Source organism: Gobius niger (assembly GCF_951799975.1).
Source record: "Gobius niger genome assembly, chromosome: 5".
NCBI classification, from domain to species: domain Eukaryota; kingdom Metazoa; phylum Chordata; class Actinopteri; order Gobiiformes; family Gobiidae; genus Gobius; species Gobius niger.
The window spans coordinates 40020737-40047693 of record NC_136856.1 but is presented as its reverse complement, the minus strand read 5'-3'; the positions used below and the strand labels follow the sequence as shown (position 1 = coordinate 40047693).

Genomic DNA, 26957 nt, shown 5'->3' with positions numbered 1-26957 from the left:
CACAGCACAGCGACCAGTGCAGACAGGACAGCGCCTGAACAGCTCCAGCAGTTGGTCCTCGTGAACAATATATTTTTTGTCCTTGTGTGGAGGGACTTCAGTGGGAATGCTATATAAAATAAAGGATATTTCATCCCTCAAAAAACCAGGACGCTGTATATATTTTTTCTATTAAAAAGCTAGATTTCCTTTTTACCTTGAACAGTTCACAGTGCTGGCACTGTCATCGATGTGGAAGCTGGGGTCAGACGCTGACACCTCACACCTTCTCCTTTTTAAAGGTGTAGAGGCTGCTCTGGGACTGTCAGGGAGAGGGATTTCCATCAGGTCCCCTGTCCCACAACCGACGCTTGTGTAAGCGGTCCGGGCTTGAGTAGCTGTACAAAACACAAACAAAATAAACAAACATGTTAAAAATGGCCGTAATTATCATTTACACAAAACAGAGTGTTTTTAGAAATAAAATGACTGTATAAACAATAAAAAGAGATATCACCTTTGCTTCGCCTGCTCGGCTTCACATTGGCCTGGACACTTGCATGCCTTACAATGACTGGATCAGTCTGGCAGGCAAATTCTCTGGTCACTGGCTGAAAACGTAAAAATACATATTATTTTTTAAAATGTACACTACAGAAGAAGGGTAATGTGTTACATTTCCTTAGTGCATTTAATTGTTGTCTAATGCAGATTAGTGAACGTAAGCCAACATATGGATCCCAGCACATGAGCACCCAATAACCATACGGTCCACCTGGAGTGGTCAGCCCTCTCGCCCCTCACTGACCACGATCACATATCACACGAGCGCGCGCGGAGCCACGGGCACCTGCCCGGTCAGTTTAGCCACACATTAAATGATAGCTATCCGTTAGCTTTATAGGTTAGCTTGTAGATGCACTCACGTTTTGCGCAGCTGTTGTCAAATATGAAAGCTACTGTCATCGCGAAAATGTAGACTAGTTTGGTGCTCAGTCTCAAGCACAATTACGCGCGGTCTCAGCGTAACTTTGTTGTGCAGACTGATGCATTAGCCACTCCCGCTAGCTACAAAAGACTTTAAAAGTTCACATGTCATAATATACAGCGGTGTAACTGTCAGCTCACCGTCTCATGCGGTTCATAGCTCTCTGTTTGAGCGCGGTTAGAGAGTTGCCAGGCAGCTGATGGATGCAGACTGCTGTTCCTCTGCCCAAGTCAAGTGAACGAGTGCGGGGCGCACCGCTTGGAGCACACGCAGCCACAAGCCTCACCCAGTGCATAGTTTATTTACACGCCAGATCCCGCATTGTTTGAGACACTACTACAATCTATTTCCACGTGCACTATCGAAATTCTACTTACATGACATTAGTAGCAGTTTTAGGTTGTTGTTATTCTCACTCACCTCAGATTGGCGCCTGAAATCGTCCTGCTGGCGGGGCAGCAGTGTCGGTGGGCTCAGTCGTGGAAGAGCAAGGGTGGGGACTGCCTCATTCTTCAAACGAAGAGCCTTACTGTAGCCCAGCTCAAACTCCAAGGAGTTGGCGAAGGAATCGCAAGTAAAATGTTGGTTGCAAACTCCAGCACGAGGCGGGAGTTCGCAGTTTTCCCCCAGGCCAATTGCGCGCAGCCACTGGCGCCTAATTTCTAAGTCCTGAGGAAAGTAATGTAAACCTACAGAACTATGACAACCTACAACACTACACTTTCTCCCCATCCTAACAAACAAGACTACAACACTACACCTAATATTACACAATACAGAACACTAAATACAGCTAACCTAGCTAATTCTTATGCTAAATGCTACTAATCTCTCACTAAGACTAAACTACAACTAAATCTAATAACTATCTAAACTACGACAAGCTAATAAATCTAACTAAAAGCTATGCTAATAAATCTAACTAAAAGCTACGCTAATAAATCTAACTAAAAGCTATGTAATAAATCTAACTAAAAGCTACGCTAATAAATCGCAAACCTGAAAATCGATATAAAGACACTCGCTATTCCAAACTCCAACTCGCTACGGGGGCGTGTGCGGAGTGGGCTGCTTTTATACTCCACAGAAGAGAGGCCGCTGACGTCGGCGCCCTCCTGCTGACGTAAGCGCCCCGCTCAGAGCTTATCACGAAGGAAACCAACAGTAAAGCATGTAATGCACTCGATAAGGTGCAGATGGCGCCACACAGACGGTTTTGGACACAAAGACAGGATTTCAACAAATATGCACTAAATTGTTAAAATAGTGACAGATACATGTAGACAACACTATAAGATACCCATTTATACAACTTAGCTAGACAAAAAAGTTGATTTTGGGGTTAGTTGTTCTTTAAGCCACTTGGATCATTTGCTGCTGTCGCTTTAAGAAACAGCTGTTGAAATAAAATAAGCCTAAAGGGAAATGTTTGGATCATTTGGATTTATTTTCTCCTTAAATGTCTTTGTTTGGACACTATGTTGTTGTTGGACACTAGGGGGCGACATGCACTTTTGTTTGGCCTGCACTCCACCAATAACTGTAAAGAAGAAGAAAAGCAGCTGTTGGTGATGTCACTTCCCTTTCCCCTGTTTAAGGACGGACGGATTGTGTAAATGCAGCTGAAGTTGGTGATGTCACTTCCCTTTCCCCTGTTTAAGGACGGACGGATTGTGTAAATGCAGCTGAAGCTCTAGTTCCCAAACTGCACAGATCTAACAGTCGACCCATGAAAGGTTCAGGAGTTAGATGTTAGTGTTAGAGCTTAGAGGCGACAATGTGATGGTTTCAGACACAGCCTCTGACTCACCACCAACCTTCAAATCAGTATCAAAACCCACCTGTTCAAACTCGCTTTTTCCTAAACCCCCTTTTTGTTTTGTTTTATCCCCCATGTAAAGCGTCTTTGAGTGTCCAAAAAAGCGCTACACAAGTCTGATTAGTATTATGAGGGCTGCTCGATTATTGAAAAAATAATAATCACGATTATTTTTGTCATAATTGAAATCACGATTATTCAAACGATTATTTGTTGCCTTTAAAAAAATCCATCAAAAAAGTGTCAAAAATCCATCAAAAAAGTGTCAAAAATCCAGCAAAAAAATGACAAAAATCCATCAAAAAAGTGTCAAAAATCCATCAAAAAAGTGACAAAAATCCATCAAAAAAGTGTCAAAAATCCAGCAAAAAGTGTCAAAAATCCATCAAAAAAGTGACAAAAATCCATCAAAAAAGTGACAAAAATCCATCAAAAAAATGACAAAAATCCAGCAAAAAAGTGTCAAAAATCCATCAAAAAATTACAAAAATCCAGCAAAAAATGAGAAAAATCCATCAAAAAAATGACAAAAATCCAGCAAAAAAGTGTCAAAATCCAGCAAAAAAGTGTCAAAAATCCAGCAAAAAAGTGTCAAAATCCAGCAAAAAAAAGACAAAAATCCATCAAAAAATACAAAAATCCATTAAAAAAGTGACAAAAATCCAGCAAAAAAATACAAAAATCCATTAAAAAAGTGACAAAAATCCATCAAAAAAATACAAAAATCCATTAAAAAAGTGACAAAAATCAATCAAAAAAAATGACAAAAATCCAGCAAAAAAATGACAAAAATCCAGCAAAAAAGTGACAAAAATCAATAAAAAAAAATGACAAAAATCCAGCAAAAAAAGACAAAATCCATCAAAAAGTGTCAAAAATCCATCAAAAAAGTGACAAAAATCCATCAAAAAAGTGTCAAAAATCCAGCAAAAAAAGTGTCAAAAATCCAGCAAAAAAGTGTCAAAAATCAATAAAAATTACAAAAATCCATTAAAAAAGTGACAAAAATCCATCAAAAAAGTGTCAAAAATCCAGCAAAAAAAGTGACAAAAAACCATCAAAAAAATGACAAAAATCCATAAAAAAAGTGACAAAAATCCATCAAAAAAGTGACAAAAATCCATCAAAAAATGACAAAAATCCAGCAAAAAAGTGACAAAAATCCAAAAATTAGAAGAAGAAAAAATGTTAAAAAAAATATTGAAAAAAATAAATATAATCGATTTTTGCGATTATGCTCATTTTGTAATCGTTTACTGTTGTAATCGAAATCGTAATGGAATTTCGATTAATTGCACAGCCCTATTTATTATTATATTATTATTATTATTATTATTATTTTTATTATTATTATTATTATTATTATTATTATTATTATTATTATTAATGACAATAAAGCACTTTCTGAGATTTTAATTTGGGGTTTTTACAAGCCATAATAATCAAAATTGTAACTAATCAAGGCTATACACTCTACACACTCTCACTTTGCATGTGAAGTGAGATACTTCTTTTATACACAGTACTTTTTAACGATATTCTAATAGGTCAGAAGAAAAGGACAAATATAACGTTTGACTCCTAAGTGAAGATAGAAATGTCCTTTGGGGAAAGAGTTGGAAAGAGTTGGAGAGGCCATTACCTATTGGTTGGAGATCCCCACACAAAACGTCTCAGGTTTGATTCCTGGAACGAGACTTGAGGAAATATCTTTAATCATGTGGTGGTTTCTGTCCCAACAAAGCCCGGCTTAGACTCATTTTAACATCAACTTTTTGTGAATGTTTGTGAAACACCATAATCTCACATCCCCACTTGAGTGACAGACGCTCATCTCTGGCCCCTGATTGGCCGGCCTGCCCGTCACTCAGAGGCTTATGTCCCGGCAGCGATTACAGTGGATTATGGCACTCGCAGACAGATGCACAAAGGAAGCATGTTCTAGCTCCACTCTGCACCATGGTTTCTCTCTTTAGCCTCCTCATTCTTCTCTGCGGCGCTCTGGAGGGCGTCTCCGGCCTCGGACCTCAGACGCCGCTCAGGTAACGGCCGCCTGAACGCGCTTGTAGACTTTCTAAAATGCTATTGTGTGGGAGGATTGGGATTGCTGACCCAGTGATCTCTGACTTGTGACAGTTCGAAGATTAACGGCGCCACCTTATGCTTCTCCAGTGGGAAAAAAACAAGTGCTTTATTGTATCTGTTATGTGGGGTTTACAGTTCAGCAATGTGGAGACCTTTGCTTTAGAGAAAATGTGTGCTTTTTTTCTTACAGGGTTTCATTTACAAGTGGATTTCAAAGACGGCTGCTTCAAACGACCGGCCATGAACCATTACAGGTACAATCGGAAAACAGAGGAGGTGCCTTTCAGAATGTCCACAAAATCAACAAAAATGTGACAAAAAATCAACAAAAATGTGAAAAAAATCAACAAAAATGTGACAAAAAATCAACACAAATGTGACAAAAAATTAACAAAAATGTGACAAAAATTCGACAAAAATGTGACAAAAATGCAACAAAAATGTGGCAAAAAATCAACAAAAATGTGACAAAAATTCAACAAAAAAGTGACGAAAATTCAACTAAAAAGTGACAAAAATTCAACTAAAAAGTGACAAAAATTCAACAAAAATGTGACAAAAATTCAACAAAAATGTGACAAAAATTCAACAAAAATGTGACAAAAATTGTGTATGTGGTCTGAGCTTTATCAAAATCCCAGGAATGATTAAACAGTGTCTGCTTAAAGTAATACCACCCAAACAACTGCATGTTATCATATTTTAATGGCCACATGTCCTGTATTCTGGAAGAGCACAGAAGGGCCACGGGTCCGAGCTTTACCCAAATCGAAGAGCTCAAAAGAAAAGCATCAAAATGGCGAGAAAAAGAGGAGGAAAACGTGAGAAAGACAGGGACAAAAAAACACAACAAAAAATGATGGAAAAAATAATAAAAAATCGACAAAAATGTGACAAAAAATGAACAAAAATGTGAGAAAAATTCAACAAAAATGTGACAAAAAATCAAAAAAAATGTGATGAAAATTCAACAAAAATGTGACAAAAAATCAATGAAAATGTGACGAAAATTCTACAAAAATGTGGCAAAAAATCAACAAAAATGTGACAAAAAATCAACAAAAAAGTGACAAAAATTCAACAAAAAAGTGACAAAAATTCAACAAAAATGTGACAAAAATTCAACTAAAAAGTGACAAAAAATCTACAAAAATGTGACAAAAATTCAACTAAAAAGTGACAAAAATTCAACTAAAAAGTGACAAAAATTCAACAAAAATGTGATAAAAATTCAACTAAAATGTGATAAAAATTCAACAAAAATGTGACAAAAAATGAACAAAAATGTGATGAAAATTCAACAAAAATGTGACAAAAAATCAACGAAAATGTGACGAAAATTCTACAAAAATGTGGCAAAAAATCAACAAAAATGTGACGAAAATTCTACAAAAATGTGACAAAAATTCAACAAAAATGTGACAAAAATTCAACAAAAATGTGACAAAAATGTGACAAAAATTCAACAAAAATGTGACAAAAAATCAACAAAAATGTGACAAAAAATCAACAAAAATGTGACAAAAAAAAGAAAAGAAAAAAAAAACATACTAAAGTCAGTTTTGTGGAAAAAGGTCAGTTTTGTGGGTCTTAGCTTTTCAAAAGAGGACTGAATGCATTTGGTTCAGGCGGGGGGTCAGAGGTTAAAATATGTATTTGTGGAAGTGTCGCATTTACGCTACTTTGGGCCGGGCTGGTCAGAGTCCAGGGCTGGTTTTCTGTCCCAGTCCGGCTCCTGGTAAAGAGGAATGTCCCAAGATCCTGATGTGAGCGTATGATCTGCAAATACAGAAAAAGAAGGATCAGCAGATATCTAATACAGGGGTTCACTTACTTTTTCCACGCTGTTGTGAATGTCTCTTGATGATGTCACGATGTCCAGGCCCTGAGGCACTAAAACAGCCCCACACTCTGATCCCCCGGCTCCAGACTTCACAGGGGGATCGGACTTTCTCCCACACACATAACGTTGTGTTCCTCCCAAACTCTTCGTCGATTCATTCTTATGATTCTGAGAGATCAGACCAGTGTTAATGTCGTCGACTAAAATATTGAGTCTTAATTTTAGTCAAAGTGATTTTTTTGTGACTAAAATTGGACTAAAACTAAATGAAAAGTTTCTCATGAGACGAAAACTGTGACTAAAATGTCCAGATATTTGAGTCGACCAAAATCAGACTAAATAAAAATGAAAAGGAGAGACTAAAATCATCCAAACTTGTATTGAGCGTCTGAAAGAGCCTCAGATCATGTTTAAAGGATCAGCTCTGAGCTTTGTTCATGTGGAGCAGAAACATGAAGCAGAGGAACAACATTAAATATGATTATAATCAATATTATCAATGCAAAGTCCACTCAATTAGTCTTACATTTAGTCAACTAAAACTAGACTAAAATCGAATTACATTTTTGTCAAAAGACTAAAACTAAACTAAAATATGTCAAAATGAACACTGGATCAGACGACATTTTATGATCACGTTTAGGCAGAAATGTGAGAAATTCCAAAGCGTTCACATCATAGACTGTATATATAATTATAACTAAACAATATGAATAAATATATATTCATATACATTTTCCTCCCACGCTATAGATACAGAATCATTTGAGAAACACAATTTTTCCCTCTTTTTAGCCATTTTCTGGAGGAATATGAACTTATTTATCACATAAATAACGTCCAGTGTAAATCAGGCCCATGTGGATATTTTCTCACAGCAGGTTGTTCAGTAGAAGCGGAAAAATCGGCAGTCAGAGCAAGTGCTAGCTAGCGTTAGCATTAGCACGATGCCAACATGTAGCATCATGTTAGCATTCTCTGAGTTTTTTATGTATCTATGGGCTGTTGAGCCACTTTGCTCCTCCCCATGTCTTTGTATCTTTATTTAGTAAAAACTATATTCATAATTCAGCGTTTGTTGAAGTAGTTTTTGAATAATTAGAGAAACTTTCGTTAACTGTTTTCAAACATGACCATATATGGGCCGTCTGTATCTATAGCACTTTTCCACCTGTAGAGTTCGGGAATGTGACGTCATGTCGCTAAGCATTATGGGATTAGCAGCCATTGTAAACTAACGGAGATTTTAAAAGTTAAAATACTGGAGTTTTTGTTCACATTAAAACACTTGGAGACCACAGTGAGTTAGATGTTTTAACCAGCAGTATCTCAGCAGCTAACGGAGTCGTTCCACTGGTTTTTTCTCCACTTTTTATACTGTTTTTAGCTAATGTTAGTCTATGGAGATGTATGCTAACTAGGGCTGTGCAATTAATCGAAATTCGATTACGATTTCGATTACAACAGTAAACGATTACAAAATTAGCATAATCGCTTATTATCGATTATATTTATTTGTTTCTATTTTTATTTTTTTTTCTATTTTTAAATTGATGGATTGATGGATTTTTGTCTTTTTTTGATGGATTTTTGTCACTTTTTTGATGGATTTTTGACACTTTTTTTTGCTGGATTTTTGACACTTTTTTGATGGATTTTTGTATTTTTTTGATGGATTGTTGTCACTTTTTTAATGGATTTTTGTATTTTTTTGATGGATTTTTGTCACTTTTTTGATGGATTTTTGTATTTTTTTTGATGGATTTTTGTATTTTTTTTAATGGATTTTTGTATTTTTTTTGATGGATTTTTGTCACTTTTTTGATGGATTTTTGTCTTTTTTTTGATGGATTTTTGTCATTTTTTTGATGGATTTTTGTCACTTTTTTGATGGATTTTTGTCATTTTTTTGCTGGATTTTTGTCATTTTTTTAATGGATTTTTGTCACTTTTTTGATGGATTTTTGTCACTTTTTTAATGGATTTTTGTATTTTTTTGATGGATTTTTGTCACTTTTTTGATGGATTTTTGTCACTTTTTTGATGGATTTTTGTCACTTTTTTGATGGATTTTTGTCTTTTTTCTGCTGGATTTTTTTTTTTTTTGCTGGATTTTTGTCACTTTTTTGCTGGATTTTTGTCACTTTTTTAATGGATTTTTGTCACTTTTTTGATGGATTTTTTTAAAGGCAACAAATAATCGTTTGAATAATCGTGATTTCAATTATGACAAAAATAATCGTGATTATTATTTTTTCAATAATCGAGCAGCCCTAATGCTAACAGCTGCAAAGATGGCGGATCTCCATGGTAACTGTGGACATTCCCGAACTCTATACATTAGGCACTCAAAGCGCTTTGCAGCAAGGAACCGCTCACCCATTCACTCCCTCTCGTTCATACACACATTCAGGCCTGACCTCCGGCTCAGGATCGACCCCACGCATCACCTCGTTTTCCAGAGACGACCCGCTCTGCCCCCCGCCCCGCTGCCACGATGCTCTGATCTAACTCCTCTCTGGTGCAGGTGTGGTCGGACGGGGAGCCGTGCGTGCTGCTCTGGTTCAGGAGGCTGTCTTTGGCTCGTGAGGAACAGAAAGTGGACCTCACTGAGAGGGTCTTCTCTGCTCTGAACCCCGTGGACCTCAGCCAGTCCCGCTGCAGCTCGGACCAGGCCAGGTACCGCCCGACTGCAGACATAACGCTGCAAATCTAAGCACCCATGTTCACCGTCCTTTTTCACTCCAGGGTCATCCTGAAGTTTGGAGACGTGATGGACCTCAGAGACCTGTCCATCAGGTGGGTCAGATCAGAAAGACTTTATCCATTTAGGAAAGGCAGCCGAGGCTTAACTGAGAGCTTAGGGACATTAGTTCATTATGGCTAAACCCAGGGCCGTGGGAACCCAGGGTGCAGAGGGCGCTGCAGCACCCCCTGGTGGATCGTTTGTGAACTGCAGGCAATATTAACCCCTTAACTCCCACCTGAACCGAGCACATTTTATCCAGCTTTACCCCAATCCAAAAGCTTCTGGAAAAAAGGTGTGAAAATAGCAACAAAACTGAGACGAAAAGGATGGAAATGTGACAAAAAAGTGACGAAAAAGAAGAAAAAAAATGAAAAAAAAGAACAAAAAAATGAAAAAATGTGACAAAAAAGACAAAAAAAGACAAAAAATGACAAAAAAGTGACGAAAAAAGTGACAAGAAAAAATGACAAAAAATGACAAAAAAATGACAAAAAAAACGACAAAAAAATGACAAAAAAATGACAAAAAAGTTACGAAAAAAATGACAAAAAATAACAAAAAAAATGACAAAAAATGACAAAAAAATGACAAAAAATGACAGAAAATGACAAAAAAGGACAAAAAAGGACAAAAAAATTTACAAAAAATGAACAAAAAAGACAAAAAATTTGACAAAAAATGTGACAAAAAAATACAAAAAAGGACAAAAAAAGGACAAAAAACGACAAAAAATGACAAAAAACATTACTAAAAATGAGTTGAATACCCTCCAAAAAAGATGGAAAAAAATCTGATGACGTGAGGAAAAAGATCAGTTCAGTTTTGTAGGTCTTTCAAATAAGGCGTTACACTGGCCTACAGGATTTGGGTAAAGCTGAACTGGAGAAAATGCTCTCGGTTCAGGCGGGAGTTAAGAGGTTAATAAATAGGATTTATGCACAGAAACAGTATTTTGGGGGTACATTTTGTCCCTCCGCGCCCCCTAACTAAAACATCTGCCCTCGGCTCTGGCTAAACCTGCTTGGTCTAATTTCCATCTGAGGCGCAGCAGTCGTAGCAGCCCCTCCTGTGAGCATGGACACAGCAGCATGTTCTCCAGAAGCTCGGTCTTGCAGTAGTTCTTTATTTGATGAAAAGTCGTACTTTAAGACAAAAAAACCCGACTGTACGAAACATCTCTCTCCGCAGCCTGGCTCTGTCCCGCTCCCAGGCGGAGGCGTCTGGGGAGAGGTGGTTCTCTCTGGACTCGGTGGTGGTTCGCTTTAACTCCACTCAGAGGCTGGCCTTTAACTCCACTCAGATCTACAGCCCAGAGTCCAGCTCCTTCAGCTGTGAGCACATCAGCAGCCTCTCCAAGTACAACGCCTTCCTGACCCCCACGGAGGACAGTCCCAGCTGGGCCCTGACCTTCACGCACTTCCAGGTACCACTCTGGGTCCCATAGCACCAGTCTATATCACACTACACTGATGACAAACCTTCTGTTGGTCTGTAAATGCAGGAAATTAGAATAACTGCCTTGTATAAAATGTCTCTCTCAAAATGGCTGTAGTGAATGTCTTGAAATAGGCCTCTGTCTCTTTAACCCCTTAACTCCCGCCTGAACCGAGCACATTTTCTCCAGTTTGGCTTTACCCCAATCCAAAAGCTTCTGGAAAAAAGCTGAGACGAAAACAATGATGGAAATGTGACAAAAAAGTTGCGAAAAATTGATGAAAAACTGGCAAAAATGTCACAAAAATGTCACAAGAAATTGACAAAAAAAAGGACAAAAATGTGACAAAAATTTGATTAAAAAATTGACGAAAAAATGAGAAAAAATTGACAAAAAAAATAGAAAACATTGCCAAAAATGTGATAAAAATTTGACAAAAATGTGACAAAAATTTGACAAAAAAATGAGAAAAATGTGACAAAAAAATGAGAAAAATGTGACAAAAAATGGACAAAAAATGGACAAAACTTTGACAAAAAAATGAGAAAAATGCGACAAAAAATGAGAAAAATGCGACAAAAAATGACAAAAATATGATAAAAATTTGACAAAAAAATTTGAAAAATGTGATAAAAATTTTACAAAAAATGTACAAAAATGTGACAAAAATTTGATTAAAAATTTGAAAAATGTGATAAAAATTTGACAAAAAATGTGACAAAAAAAAATGACAAAAACAATGACAAAAATGTGATAAAATTTGACAAAAAAATTAGAAAAATGTGACAAAAATGTGACAAAAAATGAGAAAAAAATGACAAAAAAATAACAAAAATGTGATTAAAATTTGACAAAAAAATGACAAAAAAGATACAAAAATGAGTGAGTGATGACGTGAGGAAAAAGATCCTCTTGGTTCAGGCGGGAGTTACGAGGTCACGAACCTCTGAGCCTTTAGACACGCCCCCTCCACACGCTGTCTGTGGCATCAGTGGGGAGGGGGTTCTGCTGAGGAGCAGTGGTTGGTTACTCGGCTGGGGACCAAAGCTCGGAGGCGTCTCCAGGAGGTGGGGGCGTTCCTAGGAGGACTCAGGCAAACCTATCCCTAAAATGGCCGCCGTCAGAGTTTTTACAGATTACTCAGAAATACGTGAATGTGCCAAGGCAACACTTCAGCCATGTTTTTAATGAGACATAATAACATGATGGAAAGCTTGAAAAAGTCCACTTTGCTTTAAGTTCTATCTATCCGTCTGTGCCATGGCCCCCTCACTCTCTTCCTCCTCAGATCCAGGCGTTCTCCGTCTCCTCCGGCGTTTTCTCTCGTCCCGTTGACTGCGAGACCTTCCTGACGCCCGCCCTGCTGATGGGACTCCTCTCCTCCCTGATCCTGCTCCTGGTTTTAGCCTACGCCTTCCACCTGCTGCTCCACCTCAGAGACCTGGAGGAGCACGAGCAGAGCTGCCACAGCCCGAGCAAGACCCCCGCACAGCACCTCCAGCACGGCCCCCCCCACAAATACACGCTGTAGAGCAAACACAGCGAGGACTCAAAGGCTGCTGCTGTAGACTTGTTATTAAAAACTACCTCCATTATCGCTTATTCACCGGTTTGTACCTTTGTAATAATGAAATAAAGGTTGAAAAGGCTTGTGTGGAGTTCCTCATGATTAGCACGTCGGGGTTTGTTCAGGGGCCGGACTGGGACTGGGACTGGGACACTTCCACCAATACACATGTTGACCTCTGACCCCCCCGCCTTAACCGAGAGCATTTTCTCCAGTTCGGCTTTGCCCAAATCTAAAAGCTTCTTGACTGGAGAGCAACACTGTAACGCCTCAGTTGAAAGCTCAAATCTAGAAAAGTGATGGTAACTTTTTGTCACGTTGTCGCTGCTTTGTCATGTTTTTGTTGCTTTTTCATCACTTTTTTGTGGCTTTTTTGGCGTGTTTTCATCACTTTTTTGTCACTTTTTCGTTGTGTTTTCGTCTCTTGTTTTTCGGGGTTTGTTTCATGTTTTTGTTGTTTTTTCATCGCTTTGTCGTCACGTTTTTGTCACTTTTTTGTCACTTTTTTGTCTCTTTTTCGTCTTCTTTTTAAAATGTTTTTTGTTGTTTTTTCGTCACTTTTTTGTCACTTTTTCGTTGTGTTTTCGTCTCTTGTTTTACGTTTTTTTTTTCATGTTTTTGTTGTTTTTTCATCGCTTTTTTTCATCGCTTTGTCGTCACTTTTTTGTCACTTTTTTGTTGGGTTTTCGTCTCTTGTTTTTCGGGTTTTTTTTCATGTTTTTGTTGTTTTTTTCATTACTTTTTTGTGGCTTTTTTGGCCTGTTTTCATCACTTTTTCATCTCTTGTTTTTCGTTTGTTTCATGTTATTGTTTTTTTTTTTATCGCTTTATTTCATCGCTTTGTCGTCACGTTTTCGTCACATTTTGTTGTTTTTCCCGCACTTTTCCAGGATCTTTTTCCTCACGTCATCACATTTTTTTCTCCATTTTTTTGTTGGGTGTTCAACTCATTTTTGTAACTTTTTGTCATTTTTTTGTCATTTTTTGTCATATTTTTGTCAATTTCTTAAGACATTTTTGTGACATTTTTGGCACTTTTTCATAAATTTTTCGTCCTTTTTTTTGTCACATTTTTCTCATTTTTTTGTCGTATTTTTGTCATTTTTTTGTCATTTTTTTGTCAATTTCTTGTGACATTTTTGCCACTTTTTCATAAATTTTTCGTCACTTTTTTGTCACATTTCCGTCATTGTTTTCGTCTCAGTTTTTTTCCAGAAGCTTTTGGATTGGGGTAAAGCCAAACACATTTTTGTTTTTGGATGCTTTTCTTTTAACCTCTTAACTCCCGCCTGAACCGAGCACATTTTCTCCAGTTTGGCTTTACCTCAATCTAAAAGCTTCTTGGGGAAAAAAAAAGCACGAGAAAAAAAACTAAAATGTTTTTAAAAAGGGACAAAAATAGTGACAAAAAAGGAGCAAGAAAGTGACAAAAAAGTGGTGAAAGTGCTGCAAAAAAGTGACAAATAAGAGACAAAAATGTGGCAATAATGTGATAAATAGAGCCAGTGATAAAAAGAGAAAAACTCAACAAAAAAGTGACGACAACGTGAGGAAAAAGATCAGTTTTGTGGGTCTTTCAAACGAGGCGTTCCTCAGGCCCAAAGAGGAGAGAATGCATTCGGTTCAGGCGGGTGGTAAGAGGTTTTAGATTTAGGCAAAGCTCGGTTGCGTGAGGGGGTAAGGGTGAGGTAAAGTGAGAGGCCAGACCAGTGGCCCTTCTGTGCTCTTCCAGAATACAGGACATATGGCCAGTCCGCCCCTGGGTTTGTCCCATTTTGAAGTCACACTAACGTTTCACACATAAACTACTGTAAGATTTAGGATATTGACTTTAACCTCTTAAAGGAACAGGCCAGCGTTTTTCCATACTGAGATATGTTCTTACCTGAGCTGTGACGAGTTCTTTAGGACCTGTCTGATCTTCAGTCACGTAAACACAGCACAGACGGCGTTAGCATTTAGCCTCTCCCTCTCTCCTCTATAGCTCCAAAACAGGTCAAGATAGAAGCTACCAAGCTCTTCCACGTTTCCCCTATTTAAATATGGTTGTTGTGTAAAAGTAGCTCGCCGGGTAAAAAACCACAGTGTGTGCATATGTTTTAAGTAGTATATCTTTAGCAAATATGATGAAAGCCTGTTATGTATGTAACTATTTATTAACCTCTTAACTCCCGCCTGAACCAAAAGGATCTTTTTCCTCACGTCATCAGATTTTTTTCCATCATTTTTTTGGTGGGGGATTCAACTCATTTTTATCACATTTTTGTAATTTTTTTGTCACATTTTTGTATTTTTTTGTCACATTTTTGTATTTTTTTGTCATATTTTTGTCAATTTTTTGTCAAATTTTTGTCAAATTTTTGTCACATTTTTGTCATTTTTTTGTCACATTTTGTCATTTTTTTAAATCACATTTTTTAAGGGGTTTAATTTATCATTCACAACTTTGCGCTTTTGAACTTGACCTTTGTTTGTCCTAGTGGTGTTGCCTTATGGCACGTGAACGCCGGCTGACGCATGCGCAGACGACCACCAACTCCACAACTGAAGCGTCTGACTGTGTTTTCATCAAAACAATGAGTAAATCTGGCTAAAATCGCACTTTTTAAAGTCTACGTCGAGTGGACCTCCTCTCCCGGGCGGGGGCTTGATGTTTGGCCGATTCTCCGCTGCTTTCTGCCGCTCTCATCGCCGCCTGCTCCTCCTCTCTTCCGCGGGGACTCGGAGCTCGGCGTGGCCGCAGCGAGGCGCGATGCAGACGGCCGTGGTGCGGTGCCTGCCCGGGGAGCCGAAACTCACCATCTCCTTCAGCCTGGACGGGAGCCACAAGCACATGCTCCGGGACCAGAACGAGCCCGTGGGGAAAGTCCTGGCTCGGATCGTCGCCAGCATCGCCAAGAACCAGGGAAAGAAGAAGAAGAAGAAGCAGAAGCAGCAGGAGGGGAGTGACGCCGCGCAGCCAGCCGCAGAGGTGAGCCTGCTCTTCGGGGAGGATCCAGTGGAGGAGTCGGTGCTGAACTCGGAGGCCTGGAGGGACGGAGCGGTGCTGTGTGTGGGGGATGTCCGGTTCGAGGTGCTCAGGAACGCGCCCACCTTCACCACTGCGGAGCTGCCCCGGTCCCTCATGGCGGGTTTCCCGGTGTGCCCCAGGCTGCAGATGGAGTTCGGAAACATGGACGACTGCGAGTTCACCTGGCTCAAAGACACCCCCGGGTAAAGCAGCACATGGAAGTAAAGAGGGGGAAATGCAAAGGCAAAGACATTGGTGGAGTGTTGGAGGGAAAAAAAATCTTCAGATACCAAGACTTGTTGCCTGTTTGAGTCCAGGTACAGCATTAACCCCTTAACTCCCACCTGAACCGAGCACTTTTTCTCCAGTTTCGCTTTACCCCAATCTAAAAGCTTCTGGAAAAAAGGTGAGAAAATAGCAACAAAACTGAGACGAAAACAATGATGGAAATGTGAGAAAAAAGTGACGAAAAAGTGGCCAAAATGTGACCAAAACATTACAAAAATGTACCAAAAAAAAAAAATGTGATCAAAAATTGACATTTAAAAAAAAAAAAAAATGATAAAAAATGGACAAAAAAATTACAAAAAAATGGTCAAAAAATAATTAAAAAAATGTTATAAAAAACTGACAAAAAATTACAAAAATGTGACAAAAAATTACAAAAAATAAAAATAAAAAATTTGATACATTGAAAAAAAATTACAAAAAATTGATAAAAAAAAAAAAAAAAGTGATAAAATGTGACCAAAAAATTACAAAAATGTAATAAAAAAATTGACGAAAAATAACAAAAAATGTGATAAAAATTGACAATTTTACAAAAAAGAAATTTGATAAAAATTGACAAAAAATTGACAAAAAATTGACAAGTGTGACAAAATGTGACCAAAAAATGAAAAAAATGTGACAAAAATGTGATAAAAAAATTGACAAAAAAAAAAAGACAAAAAATTTGACAAAAAAGTTGCATAAATGAGTTGAATACCCAACAAAAAAATGATGAAAATAAAATCTGATGACGTGAGGAAAAAGATCCACTCGGTTCAGGCAGGAGTTAAGAGGTTAAAGGAAGTTCCTTGGGTGTTTCAGCTCATTTAAATAATTAAAGGTTAAAAGAATGATGGAATACATTTATATTACAGTTCTGTTTAATGGTTCTAGATGACTTTACTATAGATATCAAAGGTATCGGTGTGGTTAAAGTACTGGCATCAGAAATCTAGCGTTTCCCAGCCCTCGCCGTCAGCTGGACTGGGCTGTTTGAGGAGGATGTTTTTAAGCTCAGGCCCTCCTGTTGGGAGTAGTCAGGGTTGTCCCCCCTGATTAGAGCCAGGGTTTGGGGTCATGGGGTTAGGGTTATGATTAGGGTTAGGAAGGCAAATGTGATGTGAGTTGAACAAATCTTACACATAGTTTTAGACAATGGAAGGTCTTGGCTTTAAAATGAGGCATCACACTGGCCATATGGGCTGTAAATTCTCCTTGGATTTGCAAAATTGCTAACCCTTACATAGATTTCACATAGACTTCATACTCAGCTTTATGTTTCATGCTCTTTCAGCGCCGGTGCAGGAGGGAACTGGGCTGAAGTTGGCTCAGGTCGAGTTTTTGTTCCGTCCAACGAAGACATCGGGAGCAAACTCCGACTGCGCTGTTTCCCCAAAGACGGGACACGCGGTGGTTTGGTGAAAGAGCTGGAGTCGGACGGCGCTGTTGAGGCGGGACCTGGGACGTGCACATTTGACACAAGGTATAATAACATCTCTGGTTCTCAGACTCTGGGTGTGGAAGAGCAGAACGGAGCAGCGCTTCCTGTCTGCATCTTCACGTTTAGTCTTATCTAACTTGTTTTTGCAGGCACCTGTTCACTCAGCAGCAGACCCAATGGCCGGAGCTGAGAGTCGTGTCCTATAACATTTTGGCGGATATTTATGCTCAGACCGAGCTGTCTAAAATGGTGCTGTATCCGTACTGTGCGCCCTATGCCCTCGAGCTCGACTACAGGATCAACCTCATCAGGAAGGAGCTGTGTGGGTACAACGCCGACCTCCTGTGCCTGCAGGAAGTGGACAAAGGTGAGGATTTGAAATCACATTTGATACTACTTTCATTCATCTATACCTCTTAGACTTGCAGATTTACTGTCGTTTTTTTTAATCAAAATTGCAATTTGAAGGGTTGCAATTGACAAATTGCTGCAGTGATTTTGGTCAACACGGACTAGATCCTGATGAAGTGCAACCAAAGACCGTGCTTACTCAGGAAGCTACATCTTGTTGCTGTAATGGCAGAACAATGTTATTAGATATAGTAATTGATGGAATCGATACGCTTTCATTTTGAGTGTAAAAATAAAGAATGGAATGTATTATCTCTCTGTGGGAATCAGTCCTTAAATTAAGAGTTGTTGTGATTTTATTTTTTCTTAAAATAAGAAAAAATATTCTTTGTCTAAAGCTTAAGAAGATTAAAAAAGTCTTTCTTTCTTGTTATAAGAAAAAATAGCCATTTTTTTAGCAAATATATCTGAACAAGAAATGGCCAGATTTTATTTACTAAAATAAGAATTTCTTTCTCTAGAAAATTTAGCTTGACAAGACATTTTTACTTTTTAGGGAATAAATGAGAATTTATTTCTTAAAATAAGACCTTTTTTACTTGCTTAGAATCCACTTTTTGCAGTGCAATCATTTGGAGTTAGCAAGCAAATCCTCACCATCTTCTACTGCACTTTCGTAGAAGAAGAAGATCTTTATTATCATAGAGAATGGGATCAGTTTTTCCTTCACTGCTGGTTCCCTTCCATCTCACTGAAAAGAAAACTCCTGAGCATCATAAATGTCTTGCCTGCTGTGATAAGTAGACTCTGTAAAGGCTCAGCGGATTGCACAAGGCCCGTCCCATGTTCTGTACAAGGCGTTTGAAGGGCCACCCTCTGGACCCAGGCGCCGGTCCCAGCCTGGGATAAACGTTGTGCCCAGACCTATGCAGCTCTTGAACTCTGTACAGAAGTGATGAGGACTGTGTTGTCAGTTTACACTCACTGCTGGACTTGCCTGTGCACTTACTTTATGTTGTCCTGGACTTTATGCCATACTGTATGTGCTGTTGAATGAATGTTCTAAGCTAAGCTACTTCTGCCCTTTTAAATTGCCCCCCTAACTAAAGTTATTTGAATTGAATTGAATCGAATCAAGTACACGTCAAGTTCTGTGAGGATTCAATGCTGGTCAAACATGGAAAAAAAAACGGAAGAACAACCGAGGACCGGAATGTAATTTTGTTATAAGTGCTATAATATTTCTTGATAGATGTTACCTCTCCCAACATGTTCTAAAATGCATATGATCCTGGTAATAGTAATAGTTTAGCAGTTCATATGTCAGTCCTTTAAAACTTGAAGACTCTTGAATGTGTTGAAAATATGCACTGTGCTTCGAAGCTTGATTTTAAAGAGTGATTTATGTATCAGAATGTTTGTCTCAGTCCAAATACTAGGATTATGATCATCCCAGAGCTTGATTCTGGTTATAGGAACAAGCAGTCAAGCACCTGATCTAAACTCTTTAAGAATGAAACATAATGATTGCACATCTTCTGTTATGTTAATGTTTTCCTGCCACTCAGCTCTGTGTGTTTTCAGGAGTCTTCGATGAAAGCTTGTCCCCAGCGATGGACGCTTTTGGTTTTGATGGAGTTTTTAGAATCAAAGAGAAGCAGCACGAAGGGCTGGCCACTTTCTACCGCAGGTTTGATCTGCTTTTATGTTGTATATTGTCTTGTGTCTTATAGATCTACATCTTCAGTTTACATCAAGATTCAAATACTGTAAATAGACCAGTGTTTTTCAACCTTTGTTGGGCCAAGGCACATTTTTTTCATTGAAATCATCACGAGGCGCCACCAGCAGAAAAAGTTCTCATCAAAGTGTCTTGGCTACGAACACCGTGTAGTTAATGTCAATGTTATTTATAAAGCACATTTAAAAACAACCATAGTCGAGCAAAGTGCTGGACAAGAACAGTAACAATATGTACAATAAACACAATAAAACTTAAACACAGGTCAGATATAAAGGCACAAACTGTGGAACCGAAGGCCAAAGCAAAAAGATGAGTTTTTAATGTGGTTTTAAACTCCTACAGACTGAGCCGAGCACATGTAGAGGAGGAAGAAGAAGATCTTTATTTATATAGCTCCTTTCACAGACATGGTCACAAAGCGCTTTACATGAGACAGTTGTACATTCACTCCACACTCGGTGGTGTAAACTACGTTTGTAGCTTCAGTTTCCCCTGGGGGAGACTGTCAGAGGCGCTTTCGCGACTACACACGTCTGCGCCAACCATACATTCACCATACATAGAGGAGGCGGTTCCAAAGTTTAGGGGCCACTGAGAAGGCTCGGTCACCTCTGGACACACCTGGATTTAGGAACAGACAAAAGGAGCTGGTCTGCTGACCTCAGAGCCCTGGAAGGACAGTAGAGCTGGTCGTAACAAAAGTAACAAAAAAGTAACAAAAAAGTGACAAAAATGCAGCAAAAAGTAGTCCTTCCAGAGCTCTGAGGTCTGACCAGTTCTACTGTCCTTCCAGAGCTCTGAGGTCTGACCAGTTCTACTGTCCTTCCAGAGCTCTGAGGTCAGACCAGCTCTACTGTCCTTCCAGAGCTCTGAGGTCTGACCAGCTCTACTGTCCTTCCAGAGCTCTGAGGTCAGACCAGCTCTACTGTCCTTCAGGAGCTCTGAGGTCAGACCAGCTCTACTGTCCTTCCTCTGAGGTCAGACCAGCTCTACTGTCCTTCCAGAGCTCTGAGACCTGCAGACCAGCTCCTTCTGTCTGTGTGTCCAGAGGTGACCGAGCCTCCTCAGTGGCCCCTAAACTTTGGACCCGCCTCCTCTACATGTGCTCGGCTCAGTCTGTAGAGGAGTTTAAAACCAAATTAAAAACTCATCTTTTTGCTTTGGCCTTCGGTTCCACAGTTTGTGCCTTTATATCTGACCTGTGTGAGTTTTATTGTGTTTATTGTACATATTGTGCAGCACTTTGGTCGACTATGGTTGTTTTTAAATGTGCTTTATAAATAACATTGACATTAACTATACGGTGTTCCGAGCCAAGACACTTTGATGAGAACATTTTCAGCTGGTGCCTCGTGATTATTTCAATGAAAAAAATGTGCCTTGGCTCAACAAAGGTCAAAAAACACTGCCCTATACTAGTTAAGATAAAGCATTAAAACATAAACTGACGCATTGTGAAATAAACTACTCTTACTGATCTGTTAGTCGCCACCAGGATTGAACTTTTGATCTGCCGTTGCTGCAGTGCGTCAGGTCGAGGTTGAGTCACACTATGTACCCAAAGATTGAGATCAGGTTATTTTCTCTTTAATGGCGCGGGAATGTTCCAAATGGACAATTCCAGGATTCATCGGGCTCACATTGTGAAAGAGTGGATCAGGGATCACAGAGTCCAGATATCAACCCTATGGAGAATCTTTTGGCTGTGCTGGAGAAGTGCAGCGATCACACTCTCATCATCAGTGCAAGGTCCTGGTCAGAGCCGGGGGAAGATGTTTTAGTGAGGGGGCGCTGAGGGACAGAATGTGCCCCCAAAATACTGTTTTTGTGCATAAATCCTATTTATTAACCTCTTAACTCCCGCCTGAACCCAGAGCATTTTCTCAAGTTCAGCTTTACCCAAATCCTGTAGGCCAGTGTAACGCCTCATTTGAAAGACCTACAAAACTAAATGGATCTTTTTCCTCACGTCGGATGGTTTTTCATCACTTTTTTTGGTGGGCAGTCTTCTCATTCTTGTCAAATTTTCGTGATTTTTTTGTCACTTTTTCGTCCAATTTTATTCCATTTTTTGTCAATTTTTTGTCAATTTTTTCTCCATTTTTTTGTCAAATTTTTCTCACTTTTTTGTCAATTTTTTGTCATTTTTGTCCATTTTTTGTCACTTTTTCTCACTTTTTTGTCACTTTTTAATCCATTTTTTGTCCAATTTTTCTCACTTTTTTGTCAAATTTTTGTCAATTTTCGTGATTTTTTTGTCACTTTTTCGTCAAATTATTCACATTTTTTTTGTCAATTTCTAATCACTTTTTCGTCCATTTTTTGTCACTTTTTCGTCAAATTTTATTCCATTTTTTGTCAAATTTTTGTCCATTTTTGTTATTTTTTGTCACTTTTTTGTCAATTTTTTCTCACTTTTTCGTCCATTTTTCGTCAATTTTTTCTCCATTTTTTTGTCACATTTTTGTCATTTTTCTCCATTTTTTGTCACTTTTTCTCACTTTTTTGTCACTTTTTCGTCCATTTTTTCTCAATTTTTCCTCAAATTTTTCGTCAAATATTTGTCATTTTTTGTACGTTTTTTGTCACTTTTCCGTCAATGTTTTCTCACTTTTTCCACATTTTCATCCTTGTTTTCGTCTCAGTTTTGTCACTACCTTCACACCTTTTTCCCAGAAGCTTTTGGATTGGGGTAAAGCTGGAGAAAATGTGCTCGGTTCAGGTGGGAGTTAAGGGGTTAGTATTGCCTGTGGTTCACAAACTATCCGCCAGGGGGGGCTGCAGCGCCCTCAGCACCCTGGGTTCCCACGGCCTTGGTCTTGGTGATAAATGTGCTCAAACACAGGACACTGCAGGAGCTTATCGTGTAAACTAAAACTAAATATGACACAGTTTTGGTCAGGACGTCTTCATGTATATACTGGAACTCCACGTACTGATGCTGACAGTGATGACGATCTCTCCGCACAGGTCTCGATTCCGTTTGCTGAGCTCACATGACTTGGTTCTGAGTGAGGCGCTGGGCTCAGACTCGCTTCACTCTGACTTACTCCGAAAGCTGAGCTCAAACTCGGACTTGAAGGAGAAGGTTCTGCAGAGGTCCACCGCTCTGCAGGTCTCTATTCTGCAAGACCTGCTCCAGCCCGACCGCTCGCTGTGTGTGGCCAACACTCACCTGTTCTGGCATCCCACAGGTAACCCGAAACATGCACACTATAGATACAGACGGCATCTCTGGAATCGCCCATATATGGTCATTTTTGAAAACAGTTAAGAGGGAAAACCATTTTGAAAAAATCTAAACTTTGTCTAATTATTCAAAAACTACTTTAACAAACGCTGAATTATGAATATAGTTTCTACTAAATAAAGAAACAAAGACATGGGGAGGAGCAAAGTGGTTCAACAGCCCATAAATACATAAAAACAACGGAGAATGCTAACATGATGCTACATGTTTGCGCCGTGCTAATGCTAACGGTTAGCTAGCGCTTGCTACAACTGCCGTTTTTTCACTTCTACTGAACAATCTGCTGTGAGAAAATATCCATATGGGCCCGATTTACATTTGACTTTATTTGTGTGATAAATAAGTTGATATTCCACCAGAAAACGGCTAAAAAGAGGGAAAATTGTGTTTCTCTAAAGATTCTATTTTCCCCCTCGGCGAAGCCACGCCCCCTTCTATGACGAGATGCCGTCTGTATCTATAGACATCATCGGTGACATCATCTGGAGGCAGGAAGTGATCAAGAGAAATCAGATTAAACTAGAACTAGTGATTAAAGGTGTAAAACTACAACTAAAACATGTCGTCCTGTTGTGGCTTAAGGTGTAAGACCAAGAGGAACGACATTTGAGACGATAAAATAAGGTTTATTTGATATTTCCAAAAACAGTTTGTTTATCGCTACCGTGACAACAGCTCCAATGGAAATAGATGGGAATCTTAAAGGAACAGGCCGGCGTTTTTCCACACTGAGATATGTTCTTACCTGAGCTGTGACGAGTTCTTTAGGACCCGTCTGATCTTCAGTCACGTAAACACAGCGCAGACGGCGTTAGCATTTAGCCTCTCCCTCTCTCCTCTATAGCTCCAAAACAGGTCAAGATAGAAGCTACCAAGCTCTTCCACGTTTTCCCTATTTAAATATGGTTACGTGACGTGTTCCACTACAAAGTATAATTACACACAATTAAACAATGTGGATTTTCTAAGCGGATAAAAGGGGGAACTATATTGTAAGGCGTAATAATACCAGGAGGAGTTTGGCATCCGCGCAGTAAAGTGAAGATTACTGCGTGGATTTCGAACTACTCCTGGTATTATTATGCCTTACAATATAGTTTAATGGTTTTTGTTTAGCCCAATATCACAACAGAAGTGGCCTCACAGCTGCACCAAACATTAAGGCAATAAAACAGAGCAATAAATATGACAATTAAAAGTCCAGGTGAATCCAGGCAAATATAATGTCCAATAGGAGGCAGCGACGAGCGGCGTGGGCGTCCCCCGTCCTTAGACTCTCCAGCACGGTGAGGAAAAACTCACAAACCCGGCAGGAGGAAAGAGAAACCTTGGGGAGAACCACAGAAGGAGAGATCCACTCCCATGGACGGACAGGCTATAGAGACCCAGGGCCGAAGGATCCCTCAGCAGACGGGCCGAGATCACAGACCGTCCAGGCCTCAGGTTCCAGAATGCAGGTTCCTCCGTTCACCCAGGTTCCTCCGTTCCATCTAGACAGGCACTCCCGTCTAAGTCAGAAGAAGACAGAGCTCAGTGGACCGGACTTCCCACAGCAGTGTTCCTCCTCAGGCAGCTTTACTTCAGGCCTTAAATGTAGGGACTGTGTCTGCTTCTCTAACGTGGGCAGCATCACTGAATAGCTCTTGACTGATATTAATGTTTACTATTATTGCCTCAGATTTCTAATACTCTTCAAACCACTGCTGCCTCCGGTGCCACGTTTGTTCGTCCTGTTTGCAGGTGGGAATGTGCGTCTGGTGCAGATGGGCGTGGCTCTGACGCACCTGGGTCACGTGATCAGTGCGGTCTCACCCGGGGCCGCTCTCGTCTTCTGTGGCGACTTCAACTCCACTCCTCCATCAGGTGACAACGGCCTTTATTCTAGTGCTTTCTCCTGTTAGGGGCTGCTGGCGAGTGGAGTCTTGTAACAACTACTGGCTACTACTAAATGATAGTAATGCAAATGTTTTAGTGGAAACTGGAGCACCTGAATGAAACGTGCAGATACAAGGAGAAGATGTAAACATTGAAAGAATCCACACAGTCTGGAAATGAAAACTCAGATGTTTTTGCTGTGATCAGAGGTGCTCACCCTGACCTTATCTTTTCTTTTTCTTCTCTCAGGTGTGTGTGAGCTCCTGACCCACTCCTCTCTCCCTCAGTCCCACTCAGACTGGCTCAGCTCCGGTCCGGACCATCACTGTCCCATGGATCTGGCCTCGCCGTTTCCTCCTCTGCTCAGCGCCTGCGGAAACCCTCCGTACACCAACTACGTGGGAGGATTCAAGGGCTGCCTGGATTATATCTTCATCCAGCCGGACCACATGGAGGTCAGTTCACTGTATTTATGTTACTATCTCAGAGCTGTGACACTTGCTATGGACAAACATCACAGCTCGAGTGGTGTCTGATGTTAGGGCTGCTCGATTATTGAAAAAATAATAATCACGATTATTTTTGTCATAATTGAAATCACGATTATTCAAACGATTATTTGTTGCCTTTAAAAAAATCCATCAAAAAAGTGACAAAAATCCATCAAAAAAGTGTCAAAAATCCATCAAAAAAGTGTCAAAAATCCAGCAAAAAAGTGACAAAAATCCATTAAAAAGATACAAAAATCCATTAAAAAAGTGACAAAAATCCAGCAAAAAAGTGACAAAAATCCAGCAAAAAAGTGACAAAAATTCATTAAAAAAATACAAAAATCCATCAAAAAAGTGACAAAAATCCAGCAAAAAAAGTGACAAAAATCAATTAAAAAAGTGACAAAAATCCAGCAAAAAAAATACAAAAATCCATCAAAAAAGTGACAAAAATCCATTTAAAAAAGTGACAAAAATCAAAAAAATCAAAAAAGTGTCAAAAATCCATCAAAAAAAAAGACAAAAATCCATTAAAAAAAGACAAAAATCCATCAAAAAAGTGTCAAAAATCCATCAAAAAAGTGTCAAAAATCCATCAAAAAAGTGACAAAAATCCAGCAAAAAAGTGGCAAAAATCCAGCAAAAAAAATGACAAAAATCCATCAAAAAAATACAAAAATCCATCAAAAAAGTGACAAAAATTCATTAAAAAAATACAAAAATCCATCAAAAAAGTGACAAAAATCCAGCAAAAAAAGTGACAAAAATCAATTAAAAAAGTGACAAAAATCCAGCAAAAAAAATACAAAAATCCATCAAAAAAGTGACAAAAATCCATTTAAAAAAGTGACAAAAATCAAAAAAATCAAAAAAGTGTCAAAAATCCATCAAAAAAATACAAAAATCCATTAAAAAAGTGACAAAAATCAAAAAAATCTAAAAAGGGTCAAAAATCCATCAAAAAAAAAGACAAAAATCCAGTAGAAAAAAGACAAAAATCCATTAAAAAAGTGACAAAAATCCATCAAAAAAGTGACAAAAATCCCAAAATTAAAAATTTGAAAACAAAAATTGAAAAAAAAAAAAAATTAAAAAAAAATTAAAAAAAAATATATATAATCGATTTTTTGCGATTATGCTAATTTTGTAATCGTTTACTGTTGTAATCGTAATCGAATTTCGATTAATTGCACAGCCCTATCTGATGTTTTTGTCGGCCTGTAGGTGGCGCAGGTGATCCCTCTGCCTTCTCACGAGGAGGTGACGACCTACGAGGCTCTGCCCAGTGTCTCCCACCCGTCGGACCACATCGCTCTAGTCTGTGACCTGCTCTGGAGGCCCCCGACCGACCGAACCACCCAATAACCCCTTTAAAACACTCATAAAGACATGATCCAGAGTTCTGTCTTTTCTTTATCACAATCCACCGTTCAGACATCTCAGTGTTTTAGTATTCTCCTTTTCCCTGTAGGTGCTCAGAAGGTTGTTTCTTTGTTTACTTGGATCACACTGAGGAAAAGAAGTTTCATTTGGAGCTACACGACACCAAAGCTGTCACCGGTGCACGGTCATTCAGAGTTAGTTTCCTCGACTATAATGTTTAGTCTTAATTTTAGTCAAAGTGATATTTTTGTGACTAAAATTGGACTAAAACTAAATTAAAAGTTTCTCTTGAGACTAAAACTGTGACTAAAATGTCCAGATATTTTAGTCGACTGAAATAAGACTAAATAAAAATGAAAAGGAGAGACTAAAATCATCCAAACTTGTATTGAGCGTCTGAAAGAGCCTCAGATCATGTAAATTCTCTGTTAAAGGATCAGCTCTGAGCTTTGTTCATGTGGAGCAGCTCCATGAAGCAGAGGAACAACATTAAACATGATTATCATGAATATTATCAATACAAAGTCCACTCAATTAGTCTTAAATTTACGTGCAATTTTAGTCAACTAAAACTAGACTAAAAATGGGGATGAAATTTTCTTTTTTTGTCACATTTTTTGTATTTTATTTTGTCATTTTTTGTCACATTTTTGTCATTTTTTGTCTTTTTTGTCATT

General features: G+C 38.9%; 2 protein-coding genes across 2 annotated transcripts in view; one reads left to right on the top strand and one right to left on the bottom strand.

Moving 5' to 3' along the window:
• Positions 1-26957, bottom strand: part of LOC306962771 (uncharacterized protein) — a 1040752-nt gene that overhangs the window by 172592 nt on the left and 841203 nt on the right. The gene's annotated exons all lie outside the window — the stretch shown is intronic.
• Positions 14999-26356, top strand: pde12 (phosphodiesterase 12). The gene is made up of 8 exons (XM_079556011.1): positions 14999-15678; positions 17040-17228; positions 17336-17553; positions 19122-19227; positions 22252-22475; positions 24272-24394; positions 24656-24861; positions 26122-26356. The coding sequence occupies exons 1-8, from the start codon at positions 15116-15118 to the stop codon at positions 26260-26262; spliced, it is 1770 nt and encodes a 589-aa protein (XP_079412137.1). The 5' UTR covers positions 14999-15115; the 3' UTR covers positions 26263-26356.